This window comes from Papio anubis, chromosome 8, assembly GCF_008728515.1.
Source record: "Papio anubis isolate 15944 chromosome 8, Panubis1.0, whole genome shotgun sequence".
NCBI lineage: Eukaryota > Metazoa > Chordata > Mammalia > Primates > Cercopithecidae > Papio > Papio anubis.
Genome location: NC_044983.1, coordinates 83509789 through 83527893, shown reverse-complemented (window position 1 = coordinate 83527893; position 18105 = coordinate 83509789). Strand labels below are relative to the sequence as shown.

The following is an 18105-nucleotide window of genomic DNA, read 5'->3' as shown; positions in this document are numbered from 1 at the left end:
GACATTTATCACCAGATTTATGTTGACATTCAGTGCAATTCCAATCAAAATACTTGCAGGCACTTTTGTAGTAATGGTCAAGCTGATTCTAAAATTCATATATACAAATACAAGAGGCCTATTATAGACAAAACCACTTTGGAAATACTACTTGATTTTGGCCAGGTAAGGTGGCTCACACCTGTAATCCCAGTACTTTGGGAGGGGGAGTCAAGCGGATCACTTGAGGTCAGGAGTGCAAGACCAGCCTGGCCAACATGGTGAAATCCTAACTCTACTAAAAATATAAAAATTAGCCAGGTGTGGTGGCAGGCTTCTGCAATTCCAGCCCCTCGGGAGGCTGAGACAAGAGAATCTCTTGATCCCAGGAGGCAGAGGTTGCAGTAAGCCGAGATCATGCCCCTGCACTCCAGCCTGAGTGATAGAGCAAGACTCTGTCTCAAAAAAAAAAAAGAAAGAAAAAGGAAAATACTACCTGATTTCAAGTCTTATTTTAAAGCTATAATAATCAAGACTGAAAACATATATGGACAAGTAATTTTTGACAAAGATACATGTAAAAAAAAAAAAACAAACCTCCGATTCACATCCTGTACTATACGAAAATATGGTCCTAACCTAAATGTGAGGGCTGAATCTATAAAACTTCTAGATAAAACATAGGATACAAAAGTTTGTGACCTTGATCTGTGCAAAACTTTCTTAGATATTATGCAAAATCATAATTTGTAAAAGAAAAATTGATATATCAGACTTAATTTAAAAATTATTATCTTCAAAGACACTTTTAAGGGAATAAAAAGCCTCAGATTAGGCTTCATTCAGTGCAAGTGTAAGCCAAGTATATGATGAAGGATTTTTATTCACAATATATAAAGAACACTCAAAACTCAATACAAAGAAAACAAACAACTCAATAAAAGTGAGCAAAAAGTGTTGAACAGAAGCTTTACCAAGGATCATAGATGGATGTCAAATGAGCTCATGAAAAGATGCTTTACATTATTAGTCATTAGGGAAATGTAAATTAAAACCACAATGAAATGCCACTACAAACCTGATAGAATGACTAACATATAAAAGACTGACCATACCAAGTGTTGGCAGGATTATGATGGAACTGTAACTGTCATATATTGCTAATAGAAAGTAAAATTGTATACTCTGGAAAACATTTTGGCAGTTTTCTTTAAAAGTAAAATGCACAGCTACTGTATAATCCAGTCATTTTACCCCTTGGTATTATCCCAAGAAAAATGAAAACATGTGTAATCATATTTGTGATAACGCAAAACTGGAAATCATTCAGATATTCTCAACAGGTAAATGAATAAACTGTGATATATCCATATAATGAAAGAATATTCAGCAATAAAAAGGAATGAAATACTGATTCACATTACAAAATGGATGAAGCTCAAAATAATTTTGCTGAGTGAAATAATTGAGACAAAACAAGAGTACATACTATATTATAGCATTTGTGTTAAATTTTAGAAAATACAAACTGACGAATAGTGATAAAAAGTGCTTCATTGGTTCCCTGGGGAAGGCAAGAGTTGGGCATGAAGAAAACTGCTCAGAATGATGAAATGATCATTTTCTTGATTATGTCAATACTTTGATAGGTATGTACATGTCAAAACTTACTAAATTATACACATTAAATTTACTGAATGTCAGTTATACCACAATAAGACTGTTTTTTTTTTTTTTTTTTAACAAGAAGCTTTACTAAGCACATAAATTTATGTTGGAATAGATTATGCAAATATTTCATACATTTAAATATACTGATGACATAGGTAGTACAATTTGATTCCTTCATTATTCCAGAGCATGTTAATTATGAATATCCAAATTAGTACTATTTCAGTTTTAGTTTCTTAGTTGAGTCCGTTGGTAATCAAGTGCAATGAACCCTCATAGCTGAGATGCATTCATTCCGCAGCAACTTTCCCCTCTAGGTTAAAGTTTTAGTGTTATTGACAATAGTAGAAAGAAAATTTAATCAATTAAGTCTTAGTAAATAACTCATACACTTACTGAAGAAATATTATAAATACTCTATGATCTCAATTTAATTTTAGATGCTACAACTTATAGTGATTATAAAGTATTCTCTCCTAAGTGTTTATCTTGGAAATAACTACCAAAAAATTTTGATGCCCACATTTTGAATACTTTTGTCACTGTTGTTTTATATTGTTTATCTGTGTTTTATTTTTGCTCTGTAATTTCTCATCTTATTTTTGTTTGTTTTTAATTTATGTTTTATCTTTGTATCACATTTTGTATCAGATCCCTCAAATTTTTGTGAAATGACTATAGGTACAAGTAAGTAGACAAGTATTTTAGATACTTTTTCTTTCAACCTCACATGTGAAGACATATGTATGTGGGTGGGTATTTTTTTGTTGTTTATGTTTTTTTAAAGAAGCCAGTGTATAATGTCTCCCTTCACTGATTAAGTTGCTTGCTGTAAGGGCTGTTGAGTGAGATTATAGATATACAAACCCATAGGCCTTTCTTACTGAAAGTCAGCCAGCTTTATGGTTTGGTGTATGTGACTATCACTGAGCACCATTTACAGTTGTGATGGCTGAATAGACCCATTTATTCCTCTATTTGATATTTAGTAAGTAACACTGAGTCGTTCTCCTTTATGCTCATAAGGTGTTTTTTGTTTTTTTGTTTTTACTTAGAGAGACCCAGAAGTAGAAAATGTAACACACCTCAAGGAAGTAATATGCTTTTTTTTCCAGCAACTGAATGTACTCCACACTTTGTGCTAGTTAGCTATCTTTCCATCACTCAGGTATATCCCATATAAAGAGTAACATTTTAGAAACATAATCAAGCCAGGTATACATTCTCAGTTACTAGGCATGTAAGACTGAATGGTTATGAGATAATAGTATCAAAAAAGCTGTCTTGCAAATTGAGCTGGTGCAATCTCTTTCAAGAATTGGAAACAAATTTTAAAACAAAGATGCTGGTGTTGTCAGAATCCATAACAGTCAAAATAAAATCAAGTAGTTGAAAAGTTGTCTCAAAATTCAAATTATTGCTATCACTTAACAACTTTAAGCAATACTTATTACCCTGGTTAGCAGTTTCATTTCAAGAGACACAAATCACTTATGGAATAGAAACTAAAATATATGAGACAGAAAAGAGGACGGCAATAAAATTTGGGAATAAAAATGGCATACAGAAGATGTGTATCAAAAGAGAGGAGTTGTCTAAAATACTTGGTGCTGGAAAATGGCAAAGAAAAGAACTGTTTGTTAAGAAATGGTTTATATGAATTTAATTGTTATGTTATTTCAAATGAGTACTCATAAACCGGCAATTTCTTTATGCTGCTCACAAATTATTTTTCTTGAAAGGTTTAGCGAGTATTCATGAAGTTCATTTGAGGTTGAAATACATTGTTTCTTACATAGTACAATAAATAGGTAACCTAAAAGAAATATTTTCTATAAATAGGTGAATACAATGATTATTTATTTATTTATAGGATATAACAGAAAAGTTTTATATAAGAAGTTATACTAGATTAAGGAATTTATAGATAGTTCTCTTGGTATACATGAAAATAGATTTAGACTAAGCGAATAGTGCTATTTTTTGAATTGTAAATATTTATAGAATTTTAGTATTAGTGGTTTTGTTGTATGTTGAAATGATCATCTAAAACATAGGTCCAAATGTTTAATATTTGAAACTCTTGTTGCTAATATACCTCTACTTATTATAATGATTCAAAAACTCTATAGTATATTTTCATTATGTCTATTTTCATTTATGTTTGAAGCTGCAGTATTTTCCTATTAATATTACTTGTGTATCTAAAAGTTTTCCTCTTTTTTTTTTATTTTTATTTTATTTTTTTTTTGAGACAGAGTCTGGCTCTGTTGCCCAGGCTGGAGTGCAGTGGCCGGATCTCAGCTCACTGCAAGCTCCGCCTCCCGGGTTCACGCCATTCTCCTGCCTCAGCCTCCTGAGTAGCTGGGAGTACAGGCGCCCGCCACCTCACCTGGCTAATTTTTTTTTTTTTTTTTTTTGTATTTTAGTAGAGACGGGGTTTCACCGTGTTAGCCAGGATGGTCTCCATCTCCTGACCTCGTGATCCGCCCGTCTCGGCCTCCCAAAGTGCTGGGATTACAGGCTTGAGCCGCTGCGCCCGGCCTCCTCATTTTCAAAACCTGTTATAACACAACTTTGTTTGTTGTGCCCCTTTGAGTTCCCCAGGAAGCAGACACTGAGACCAAGTTAGGAGGTTGAGTGGTTTGTCGAGGAAGAAGGTAAATATATGAAAGATTAAAGGGGACAAGGCAGGATTAGCAGTAGGTGACAAAGTCTTGGTGAACCCGATGCCAAGCTTCAGATCAAAGAATGCCTCTTAGAGAACTTGCATACAGATCAAAAATGGCCAGTCTTTAGTACTCTGCTGTGCTCCGTCTTTGGTGGGAGGCTGCTGAAGAAGAGTGTAGCCTTGGCCCAATTGGTGCATCAGACCCAAAGGCGCTCAGCTGATGATAGTTTCTTTCTCTAAGGAAGACCTGAGCTGCACACCTCAGTGGCAAGCACACTTGCGTAAGCATTCAAAATTCTTTGCTTACTGGATAATATTGTGGAATCTGGAAAACAAAATGCTGCTAACAAAAAGTCATATGACCTCAAGAGTTGAGCATTTATTCAAATTTCCTGAGCAACCAACCTATAAATGATATAGAAATCAAAACAAATATTGAGCCCAAATAAGAGTTTAGTGTTACTTAATTGTTTATTATTGGTATCATTTATTTATTTGAGTAGGTGATAAGCAAATTTGATCAATGAAATACTGTGTTATAACCATTTATTGGGACATCCTGAGGCACATACAATGTGAATGTATTTGATCTCTCATTATTTCCAGAATTCCAAGCGAGCATTAAGTTAGCATCCTATGTACAAATTATGAAAAGAAAGCTCACATTCATGACTTGTCCAGGATCTTACAGCTGGTTATTGGTAGAGCTGTGACCGCCTAGTTCTGACTTCAAAGCTATTGAATGCCCCATTAAATAACATAATCTAACAAATAAAATATCAATTCTTTATAACACTTTTTTTAAATTCCCTAATGTTTTCTCAATGAATATATAAATGATGAACAGTAATCAGCCCAATAAACAATATTTACTGACGATTCTATGCACAGACTTCTGTGTTATGAAGAAAAACCATTAAGGAATTTGTTTTCTAATCTTTTCTATAAAAGACTACATAGTAAATACTTTCTGCTTTGTGGACCATATGGACTCTGTCATTAACTACTAAACTCTTTCATTGCAAGGTAAAAGCAGCCATACGCAATATGTAAATAAATAGATGTGGCTGTTTGCTGGTAAAGGGTTATTTACAAGAACAGGTGGCAGCTAGTGGTCCTCGTTTACTGACCACTGTTGTAATAGAAGACACAAAATATCAATGTATGAATAGTTTTGAGGAGACAAAAATGCAGTTGATTGTTTTTTAATTTCTTTAGTAATAAGGCACAAAGGATATCTGACTACTCAGGATACAGTGAACAAGCATGAGCTGAATACACTGGGTTAATTAATAAACACTCCCATTGAAAATGTTTGGTGATTAGTTGATAAAGGAGGGAAGAAGAAGGGAATCATTAGCAATTCTGAAAGCCAGAGTGTGAACTCGTTCTGTTCTGAGAGTCAATTTTGGATAGTAAGATAAGCACTGAATCAAGAGGCCTGGACTGCAGTACAAACCTATTAGCACCTGGCAGTGTGGCTTTAGACACATCACTTCTTTGACCTGTAAAATAAGCAAATGCGTTAGGCTGGATTCTCAGCCACTTTTCTGATCCAGTACATCTGAACAATATAATGCACTCCCATCATTAACAGTGGCTCAGTTCAAGGGGGTCAAAAAGCAGGTAGAAATCTTAACCTCCAGAGTAAGCATTGTCCTTCTGAAAAAAAAAAAAAAGAGGTTATTAGATACTGCATGTTTCCTGATAGGAACAGCATTTAATTTAAAAATTATTTTGGGGATTATTTGTTTACTGTCTATCTTCTCTGCTAGTCTGTTCCACAAGGTCAGGAACTTTTTGTGTTGCCTTCATCAGTGTTTCTGCAGCTCCTAGTTGAGTGACAGACTATAATAGGCTCGTAATAAACAGACATTGAATAGGAGAATAGATGGATGAATAGATGGAATAAATGGATGATTGAATGTCATCCATCCATTGAATAGATGGATGGATAGACGAATATCATTGAAAAATCACTGCAGTAGATGATCTGTAAAGTCCTCTCCAACTCTAAACATTTTTAAAGCTATTCTGTTTATAAAACCTTTTGGTCTTTAATTCTAACTTGTTGATATTTTCCCTCTGCATTCTGCCAAGTACAATGTCGGTAAGAACTAGTTTTTGCTCCAGAATGTGTCAACCTCATCTGAAATCCAGGGAATACTTAGATTCTGCCAAAAAGGCAATATTTTCCTTGAGAACCAGACTGTCTGATCGTAGGGTAGTTAAAAAACCACCTGTCATATGTACAGTAAAAAGAGTTGAATATAAATCTTACATATTTAACTGAAAAACTAAAAAATAGAAACAAAGTCATTTCAGTTTTTTCATATGAAAATCTTAACTCATCAGGATATAAAAGTAACTGTATAATTGTATTTTCTCAATAAACACTCAGAAAATTAAATGTTACCATTCATAATTATTATTGAGTTATTTCCTTGAATTTTATGCCACATACTCAGCAAGCATGGTGGTATTTCTTAATTTTGTGTGAGTAACTACTGGAATTCCGTCATGCAACTTTACAGCAAATGTTTGCTGATAAGCGCTTCTGCTTTGTTTTCATAAAGGGAATATAAGTGCATTTTTCCTAGCAGGTTAAAAAAAAAAAGCTAATCGAGCTGTTTTATACAAAGGACTTCATCATTAAAAAGTGAAAGACTGATTATTTCTCCCTTTTATTTATGGAAAATACTAGACCAACAGTACAGGAAAGTATTTTCAATGCATAGTTTTTAAAAACAGCAACAATAACAGTTTTTTAAGTAGAATAATAACAATTTCCTATAAGAACAGTAATTCCTTTTCTTTTTTCACACATTATCCTCTACTGAGACACCAGGACTACAACAATAAACTAAGCTTCTGTGAACCATTTCTCCTGCTGCATGCACCAGGGCATCCTGGTTATTGATGAGCCTAGTGTCATCACTGAAAAAAGCCTGGAAGAAATTATCATGCAAATGATAATCAGGTTTAGGAGCTGCAAAAGGAAGTGATCGAAAGCATACTAGAGTGCTTCTGCTTGAAGGACAACCAACTGAGTTGAGCTGACACAAGATGTACCCTAAATAGCTAGCATGAGAGGCATTGAAACTGCATACTCCTTCCTAATTAAAAAGGAGATGAAAGCAAAGGATGCAATAAGTCACTGAGGTATATGCCAACAGAAAAGGCCTTTCTCTCTCTTTTTTCTATTGTTTTAACACTTTCTATTTTAAATGCTACAGAGATTAGATTAAAATATAGAGCATGCTATGAAACAGCTTTCTGGATTTTCCAACTCACTGACTCTGGCAAGGAAGTGATCTGGGCCTTTGGGATGAGGGGTGTGTGTGTGTGTGTGTGTGTGTGTGTGTGTGTGTGTGTAATATTCAGATTATACAAGGGCTGAGAGTAAGTTTGCATTTTTATGACCATATTTCCCAACACTTGATTAAATATAATCACTTAAATAAATGATTTTTCAGCACCATACCAGAGCATGCCTTATATTTTCTCACTCTTGCTAGTGGTCATAAAATTTTTCTTTCCTGCTGTACTAACAAGATTCCAAAGTAATGCCCTCAATGGTATTTATGTAGCCTTTGTTGTGCATTTTGTTAGATTTTTGGTCCTATATTTGAGTAGTCGTGTAATATTAAACATGGTTCTTTGCTTCAGTAACTATTTATTAAGCACCTACTTTCCAAGCACTATAAATGAGGTGCTGCAGGAAAATAATGTGTTCGATGTAGTGTTTTTCCTCAAGTTACTCACACTCTAAAGTGGGTGGCAGGCTTGTGATTCATCAGGGTACAATGTACTAAGTAATAAGATCAAGGTAAATGCTGGTACTTTGACAATGTAAAGTGCCCACCATACTCAGATGGGAAATGTTTTTCAGAGAAATCGTGCTAAGCTAAGTTTTGAAAGTGTCATCCTAGTTTTCCATAAATGGAGATAAGTGGAATGTAGATGAGATAAGACACCCATACTGAAAGGAGCCTTGAAATGACATATAATGAATTTGGGTTTTATCCTGAATGCAGTGAGAAAACACTGAAAATTTTAAACAAAAGAGAGGCAAAAATCAAGTATGAATTTTCAAGAAATCCCTTTGTTGACTTTGTGGAGGACAGTTACAAGGGAGACTGACTGGAGACAATAAAATGAGAAAGGGAACTGTTGAAATAACGTAAGCTAGGAAATAAACAGGTTTCTCTTAAGTCTCATGGCTGAAAGACAGCATGGTATCATTGGCTAGAGCCAGGATTCTGGCCAACAGGCCTGGGCTCAGATGCACCTAATAACTTACATGATATTTGATTGTTCACAATTTTACGTTGATCAGTCTCATTCAGTTAAAAGAAAAATAAACCCTGTAAGATTAATTGAGCTTATGGGGAACTTATGGTAAGCAGTGGGTGTGTAACAGGAACTCAGACAGCCAGGGTCCCTCTCCCATTCATAGCTTCGCTCCTTGCATCACTTTTCTCTTTTCATTCTCTTTTCTCTTTCAGTCCATCTCTTTTATTCAGTTTCTGCCTCCTTATAATATCTGCTTCCTCTGGCCATATTGGCTTCTCACGCTTCATATTATATAAAAATAGTCAATTTCTCCTGCTGAGAGGGAAAAATCTCTCAGTATTCTCTGGGTCATCCTCCCAAGAGAGAAACATGGATGGTTCTGCTGATCTCTGCTTATCAGATGAAGCCATGCCTCCATAGCTTACTCTGCAGCACAGCATTTTGACTGGCTCTAGTCTTACAGTGATAGTATAGAGAGTGGATCTGGAGAACAATGACACCTACTTTACAGCTTGTGGACAAAGCAATTACCTTTAGAAGGGACGATGGAAGGGATGATGGAAAGGACCATTGGTAAAAAAGAACAACCTTCAAAGGACAGTTCTAAGTGAGAGTTAGGAATTGAAATCAGCTGAATGTATTTAATGATCCATTAAATACGGAAAATAATGAACAAGGAGGTTGCTGATGTGATCCACAGAATAACTAGCATTCTATCTATCCAAAGAGGGAAAATAAGAAAGGTTTTCAGATGAGTTCAGATTTGAACTTTGTAGAAAATCCCATCAGGTAACTATGGATACTGGTTGGCTTTCAAGAGATATTTGGATCAGAGATAGTCATTTATGACTACATTTTTTTCTTTTCGGCTTCTGACATTTTCTTTTGCTTTTGTCTTCAACACTGCCTTTTCTTTCTCCTCATGTGCCTCCTCTTCCCTCTTCCTTTATGTGATCATTCCCAATGGTCATAGATTACTAGAAGTCCAGTTATGGTTACTCTTTATCTTCTGTATCTACTTTTCCCAGGATAATCTCAACACGTCCTAAATTTATCCTAAGTGCCACGTGTAGGCTTGTGTCTTACAAACTTACTTTCAAAGTGACATACCTGGTTGTCTACATGACTTCTTTATGTAGATATCTCACTGACATCTCAGACCCTTGATTTAAACTTCCCACTCACCTTTAGTCTTGTCTTATTAAATAACACTGTTATTCACTTGTCTACACAAACTAGATCTTGAATATCATTCTTAATATTATCTTTATCTTATTTCCTTCAGCAATGCCTATCAATTCCATCTCCAAAATATGTCCTGACTTTGTTTTATCCTTTCCATCTCTATTTCTGCTGTATTGGTCCAAACCACTATCAAAGAACTTTTTGATTTAACTATTCAATGACTTCCTATTTCATTTAGAATAAAGTTCAACTCCTACATGGGTTACATGATCCTCACCTCTATCAGTATACACTCCTATCACACTCTCTTCTAGCCGCACAACAAGCTTCTTCCCATTATAACATTTATTCTTTATGTTTCCTTTACCTCAAACAACCTTCAGTGGTCTGGCTCCCTTGAATAGTATGTCACAGTTGAATAAAGAGATCTTTCCTATGTCTAATACAAAGTAGCCCCATCCCATCACTGTCACCTTAATATCCTTTTTTCTTTCTCTATTTGTATAGCACTTTGCTTTCTGAAGTTTTAATTTATTTATCTGTTTGATTCAAGTCAATGTTTCCATACTCACTCGCTGATATCTAAGTTTCATGAGATAGAGATGTTGACCTTCTGCTTCACTTCTCTATCTGTAGTGCCTACAATAGTGCCTGGTGCATGTACTGAGTAATTATTGAGTGAATGATTCAATTAATTCTTGCCAAAGACTCTTGATGGGTCATCTTGTTTTCATTCTTCCCTTTATAATCAATTTTTCACCAAAAATCATTTTAGTGTATAAAACCAATCACAACCCAACACAAATTTCATCTCCTTGATGGCCTCCAGTACATTCTAAATAAGATTTCAACTCATTATGTTCATTTTCAAAGATTTTGTCCTTGCTTATTACAAATTACAGATCTTCGTTCAATTCATTGATCATCCCAAACTGTCCTCTGCTCTGAATGCACTTCCCAATATTCTTTGCATATTTATTACTTTCTTTCTTTAGATTTTGTTGTATTTCTTCAGAGAGGTCTTTCTGACCTTTTTACTTAAAGTACGTTCCCTTTATTTTTTTTCTCAACCTGTTTTTGTTTTTGTTTTAGCCTTCACTAGTTTTTGAATTACTACAATTATCCATGTGTATATTTGGTTTTCATCTGCCTCTTCTGCTGTCATGTAGGATGATCAGGGTAGCAATCAGGTCTGTCTTACCCTCTTCAGTATCCTGAGTACCTGGTATGATACTTGGGATGCTTGAAGATACCCAGTAAATGTTGTTTTAACTCAAATGGTATCAAATGTTAGTAGAAGGTCTTGGAGTAAATGAGATTACCCATGGTTACAAACTAGAAACTCCTAAGTTTAACCTAAGGATGTGTGGTTTTTGTTAGCTTATTTTGTGTTAAGAGAGCACATGTTTTAAATTTTTTGAATACTCTTAGGTATTACAGGAAAGCTATGGTTTATCATAGTCCTTATCTATGGGTGGTTTTGAAATATTGTAGAAAGGACGTTGGGACACCTTACTTTGCCAGACATTAACCCCAGGAGGTGCCAGAGATCCAAGACGATGCTGGATCATAGAATGATTCAGAAGGCCCAGGAGAAGAGGACTTGGGGAAGGAGGGAAATACGCCTTTAGGGTAATAGATATTTACTGACTTTTTTGGAAATATCTCAATATTAGTGTAGATACTGCACTACTACTATCATCCCTAACCTGGCCCCTGTAGTTATTTGAGTTTGTGACCCTTCCTTATTTAGGATAAGAAGAGAAGAAAGCAGAGAACATAATCCTAGGAAACAACAACATTCAAGGGCTGAGTACAATACAGTAAGCCCAGAAAGGAGCAGCTAGAGAACAAGCAAAACAAAAGAAAATGGTTTTCTGGCAGCTCAGGGAGGAAAGTACTTAAGGTGGTCAATTGTGTCAATAGATAAGGATGGAAAATTGTTTAGTTGGAGGGCATTGGTGACTCCAGAACAAAAAGCTTAGTGGACTGAAACTTGATAGGCATACCAGAAAGGGAAGTGGTGGGCGCAGTCGGCCAGGGGCACAGGGAGGGCATGAGGAAATGTGCTGTCTGTAGAGAATTGTCAAATAGCAATACAACTGACTAAAGCCTGTCTGCTTTTGTCTGCTTTTTGGTATCATCATGCCATGCTCCAGCAATTCCAAACATGGTTAAAGTTAAAATTTTCCTCCCCTCAGTTACCACTCTTAAAGGCAGGAATAGAGTTAACAGAAAAGGGCATGAGGTCAAAGGAGGATGAATATATAAGACTAGGGAGACTTGTGAACATTTATATAATCAGAGGAAAGGACCAGCCCAGAGGAAGTGTTTCAGTCGAGTAGAGGTTATAATCACTAGGTCAATCTGAGGGCATACCCGTTGCTCAAAATACAGGAATGATTTAGCCTTGAAAAAAAAGTAGGACCTCTAATTCCTAGGGGAAGAATCCTTCATCCTTGACTTAGAATTGTTTCTTTATGGTGAAGTTGTAGATCTATTTTATTTTTTAAATTCACTCACAAATTTTGGTTATATTTTTATATTAATAAGTAGTGTTCATTATATCCACTTGTGAATGATATTTCAAAGATAACATTAATATTCCAGATGGGACAACTAATAACTTATTTCAAGGATTTAATATGATATATATTTAGTATAATTTTAAATGTATAGTATATATTTAATATAATAATTTTAAATGTATTGTGTTAATTAGATATATTCTAATTTCTGACATTAAATTAGTATATTCTGCATTTACACTTATTTCATACAGGTAACAAATATTGGGTGTTCAAGGATACAACTCTTCAACCTGGTTACCCTCATGACTTGATAACCCTTGGAAGTGGAATTCCCCCTCATGGTATTGATTCAGCCATTTGGTGGGAGGACGTTGGGAAAACCTATTTCTTCAAGGGAGACAGGTCAGTATATACTTCTGATGAGAAAAACAGTTAATTAACTAATGTTTAGAAAATCAGCACTTCTAGTCTATCAGAGGCATGAGCTGTTGATGAAGAATCCTGGTGGATTTAACACAGGAGTTAATGCAATTAAAAATTGTTTTATATTTCAAATAATATTTAAGATAAATCTTTCTTGAATATATTCAGCTAAGGTGACTTTCTTATGAATATGTATACCTAGCATATGTTTTTTCATTTCCCCATAATTGTAACATGCCCATAATACTATGTAAGCTGTGTATATGTGTGTTCTTGCGATGCATTTTTTGGGGAATTTTACTTACTTTGTTGAGGAAAAAAAAATCCTTTTTAGCACATAATTTTTGTTGTTTCACACTCAAAGTTAAATTTTTATACTTTGTATACAATCAATTGTGAAGACTTCCAAATAATTTCAGTTTAGTCACAGATTATATTTCTTAAGAAGCCATTTATTTAGATACCATAGTTCAAACTATCACTGGGCTAAATACTTTTAGCTTGAAGGATAATATTTTCTCCCAGCTATTTTACTCTCTTATTTTTTTTTCCTTTTGTGATATTACTAACAGAGTTCACAAATTGAAAGAGGATTGTTAGTTTAAAACTTACAGTAAGGCTGAGTGCGTTGGCTCATTCCTGTAACCCCAGCATTTTGGGAGGCCAAGGTGGGTGGATCACTTGGGCTCAGGAGTTCAAGACCAGCCTGACCAACATGACAAAACCCTGTCTCTACTAAAAATACAAAAATTAGCCAGGTATGGAATTACAGCCATGTAATTTCAGCTACTTGGGAGGCTGAGGCATGAGAATCACTTGAACCAGGAGGCAAACTAGTCTGGGCAACAGAGTGAGACCCTGTCTCAAAAACAAAAACAAAATTAAAAAAAAAAACCTTATGGTAGCTATTAGGCAGATATAGCCCTAGTCCTGCCCAGTTGTTAATAGATATTACAAATGGAATATATATAAGTCGAAGCCTATATTTTTATTAATTTAAATAAATATTAAATAAAAAAATCAAAAATCAAATTTTAATTACATTATTACTAGCTAGCTCACAATGAGAAATTCATAATTAGACTTCATTGGTTTGTAGGATGACTTAAGTCTGCCATTGTACTTCCATTTGTTAGTAAATTTTTTAAAAAACACACACATATAAAGTACAGGCTTCAATGTCCAACATTCCATTACTGAGTTTGCCATATTATCTTAGCATAAAATAACCCTATGCAATGTCTCCAACTTTAGGAGAAAAGTAAGTAAGGCTATAAACTTTGTTTATTTGGAAATTTACAATTTTTAATTGCAAATGATTTCAAACATTGAGCTTTATGTGTGAACCAAAAGTTGCTATAATTGGCTTCCATGAACAAGAATGTACACTTTTAAATTTATCCTTTTACTAACTTTATATGGAATATTTCTCTATTTTTCCATAGCAAAATGCTGGTTGATTTTAATTCATTATAATAAAGTTAGACTGTGCTATAGTATTTCTTACTAAATCACAAATTAAAAATATCTATCAAACAAAAATTCGATCAAAGGAGAAGATGCTACTTAAAGCCACAAAAAGTATAATGACTCTCAACAGGATGTCAATGTAATCGAGTATGAAAGGGGAAGAACTTTATTGCCACTGCATAGTGACCACTAATGAAAATAAATCTGCAGACTTATAACATATTCTTTAAAATGGTATAACCCTTAAGGTTGTTAAATTCACCGGCTGATTTTAATTGCTTGAATGAGTACCATGCAGATCTCAGTACTATATGGAGTTGCACTTTTTTCTTTTTCTCCAAAAAGGGCAAAAATGAAAGACTGAGGAGACACTTTGGAGAAGTTAGCTTCTAGGGGACAGAAAATGGAAGCTGAACTTTTATATAACAGTTTAATTAATTAAAGTTTCATAGATAATAATAAAAATGCCCATTTCATTATCGGATAGCTCTTTTGCCCACAAATGTAGAGATTACATTTAAAATGTTTTCATTCTAAAAATTTAGTTCTTATTGGAACATTTAAGTTTAAAAATTAAACGTGAACTACCTTAAATTTGTGAAATCAGTGGAGGTTAGATGCCAAAAGTATAGAAGAATAAAGACTATAGAAAACAGGAAAAGGGTTTTTTAGATCATTTACTCCCCACTTGAAAAGCTACATGCTAAATACAGAAAATGTATTTCCTACATGCTAAATACAGAAATGCCTTTAATACTTTTAAGTTCTGTTTAAATAACTATGGTTTTATAGGTTTTAAAAAACTGAAAGCAGGATTTCAATTAATTTCCATGTGTGATCTTATGTAAGATGTCATGAATTATAGATGTTTTATAAACAAATTATTCCATAGTCATATAATCACGTATTCTAGAGTCAACAGTAAATTATCAATATGTTTATTCTAGATTTAAAAGTTAGATGGAAAAGACATTAAACTTTCTAACTGAAACAAAGAAACAATTTAGTTGTCACTTTTATATGAGAATTTATTTTTTATTATTTCTCCCGTCTTCTCCCACTTCCATTTTTCTGCTTACAAAAAAGAAAAAAATTATGTCAACAGTTTTCTATTTATCTAAGGCTAAGAGCAAAAATGATTTTAGTGAGTATCTAGAACAGTTGTAAAAAATTCAAGTCCTTAAACAGATCAGGTGAGTAATGGCTGTAACACTGGGTAAAGTAGTATATCCAAGGCAATAGCAAAGGACGAGTACTGTGGTGAGCTGGAAAGTGCAAAAACTCTAGAAAAGCATTCAAAATCAAGATTACTTAAAATAATCTACTATGCAAACAAAGCACATCTTTAAATTAGATGCTGCCATATGTCAGCCCTGCATGTTGTTCACTTCCTACCAAAATCTAGATACCCTCAATTGCAGCCCAAGAGTACCCTTCCCTCTCCACCAAACTGCCTGTGACAGTATGAACATGAGGCAGCCCATTCTATTCTCGGTAGCTCTAATGCCTGCTTCCTTAATATTTCTGCACGTGTCCTACCCTAGCACTTACTTCATTCATTCAATAATGCATTTTGAAACACAAAGTATGTGACATGTGCTAGGTAATGAAGATGGAGTAGTAGAAAGAAAGACCACAGAGCTCCTAGTTTCATGGCACTTAGACTGTGTTGGGGGAGACAAATAATAAACAGTAAACAAATAAATGACCCTGATAATTTTCACAGTGAGAAATGAGACTCCTGGTGGTAAGGACAAGTTAGGACTTAGTGTTGACTTGGGGGAAGGCCTCACTTGTGAAGGGGACACTTGAGTGGGGACTTGAGTAGGAAGATGTTTCAGCCATAGAAAGCTATTCAGGACACTGTGTTGCAGGTGGGTGATATAGTCATGCAAAGGCAATAATGTAGGAAAGAAGTTGGATTGTTCAAAAACAGTGTTGCTAGAGCATAGTGGTGAAGTGGTGGAAACTGGAGGATAGGGACCAGATTTCACTGGGCCCTGTAGCCTATGGCAAACAGTTTGAATTTTATTCTAAGTACAAGGAAGGGGCATTGGAGGGTTTTCAACAGGAAAGTGATATGATCTTCTGTGTATTCACAAAGATTGTGCTGGCTTCTGTGTGAAGAATGGGCTCCAAGAGTGGAGGCGTGGAGGGTAACTGGGAGACCATTGAAGAAGTGCAGGAAGACATGATGATAGCGGTGGAGATGGAGCAAAGTGGGTGGGTGCAGGATACATTTTGAGTATGATAGCATGTTGTCCTCAGGGCTTGGATTTTAGGGGAGGAACAAAATAAATCAGGGCAACTTCTAGGCTTTCCACCCAGGTAATTAAGTAGATAGCACCTTATCTGGAGACAAGACAGACAGGGAGAGTAATATTGGGGGAAGGGATTAAGAGATTGAAATATCCATGCTTGACTGAGGTGCCTATTTATACACCAAGTGAAGAAGTCAAGTAGGTGGTTAGATAATTGAGTTTGCATCTTAATGGAGAGTTTAGTTGGAGGCACAGATCTCAGACTTATTGACATATAAATGGTATTGAAAGCAGGAGTTCATGTGAAATCTTCTAAGTATAGAGATAGCTAAAGAGAGTAGATGAAATGACAGTTCTTTAAATAAATCTGTAAATTCAGATTAAAATATAGAGTGTTGTACTATTTCACATACAGCATGGAACTCAGTCCCTCAGATTCCTACTTGCCCTTTTGTTAATACACTACAATTTGGTCCTTGGATAAGTTTTGATCTTCATAACATTTAGCTTAAAATGCTATATTTCTAAGTCATCTCTCAACATCTCACAAACATATCTAAGTCTCTATTGCCATATTTCATAAGAAGCTTAGCTGTCGAGAATTTTAAGGTATTTTCAAATAAAAAGAACAAACTGTAGACCTACTTTATTTTCTTGATTATTACCATCACTAACAGTCAAATAGAAAAATACATTTATTTCTTCCAGCTTTAATGGTATGTTTATAAAGTAATTTCTTAATGTATATGTTTTGATTCATTCAAAAATACAGCAAAAACTGATATATTGATATTTTCTATTCTGTTGCATTTTTAAGACTGATTCTGAGGAATGGGATTTTGGGGCATTGATTAAGACTGCTAATCTCAAAAAAAATCATCTGATTAAAGTCAAAATTCTACAGTAGAGATAACTGGTGAATCAGAAGAAAGAGCTATGAGCTTCATTTATAATAGCTTTTATTACTTACTGACCCTCACACACAAAATTTCAATGTTTTCCATGAAAATATCTACATTTTAAACCCCCCAAATGGTTGATGTACACAGTGTTCTCATCTGAATATGCTAATTTACTTCTCAATGCATCTATAAGCTTATTTTTCAGGGAGAAAAACTCAGTGGGATGAGCTTTTTTGTTCATGTTGACATATGCTCAAATATGTTGAAAATTAAAATACAAAGCAATGTTTATGAATAAGCCTCAGCACCTTTTATAAGACAGCACTAAATATAGATAATTCTAATTGCATTCCAGTTTACTGGATATATTTCAAAGCTGACACAAAGCAGACAACCTTTGGGATTGAGCCTATGTTGAGTTTTTCTAAAATTGTAAAATGATCCTAAATTATTGTTTTGTATTATCTGCTGAGAGAGAAAAATGCGTTTATGTTGACGAATTCATACCCAAATTATGTTCCTACAAAAGAGTGTAATACAATTTACATTCCATTAACGTTTTCCTGAAATGAGATCTCTCTGAATCCTATGAGTCTGGCATATAATATAGGTGCACAGAAAAGCATCAGTGGGTGAATGAATCTATGAATGAACAAACTAAGGGAGAAAGGAAAGCTATACCCAAACAATGAACACCAATTGTTTGAATGACAGCA

The 18105-nt window shown here is 34.6% G+C and overlaps 1 protein-coding gene across 1 annotated transcript in view; it reads left to right on the top strand.

Moving 5' to 3' along the window:
* MMP16 (matrix metallopeptidase 16) overlaps positions 1-18105 on the top strand; it is a 297659-nt gene that overhangs the window by 260835 nt on the left and 18719 nt on the right. The window contains exon 8 of the mRNA XM_021942484.2: positions 12585-12735. Within this exon, the coding sequence (XP_021798176.1) occupies positions 12585-12735 (151 nt within the window). The remainder of the gene's footprint in view (positions 1-12584; positions 12736-18105) is intronic.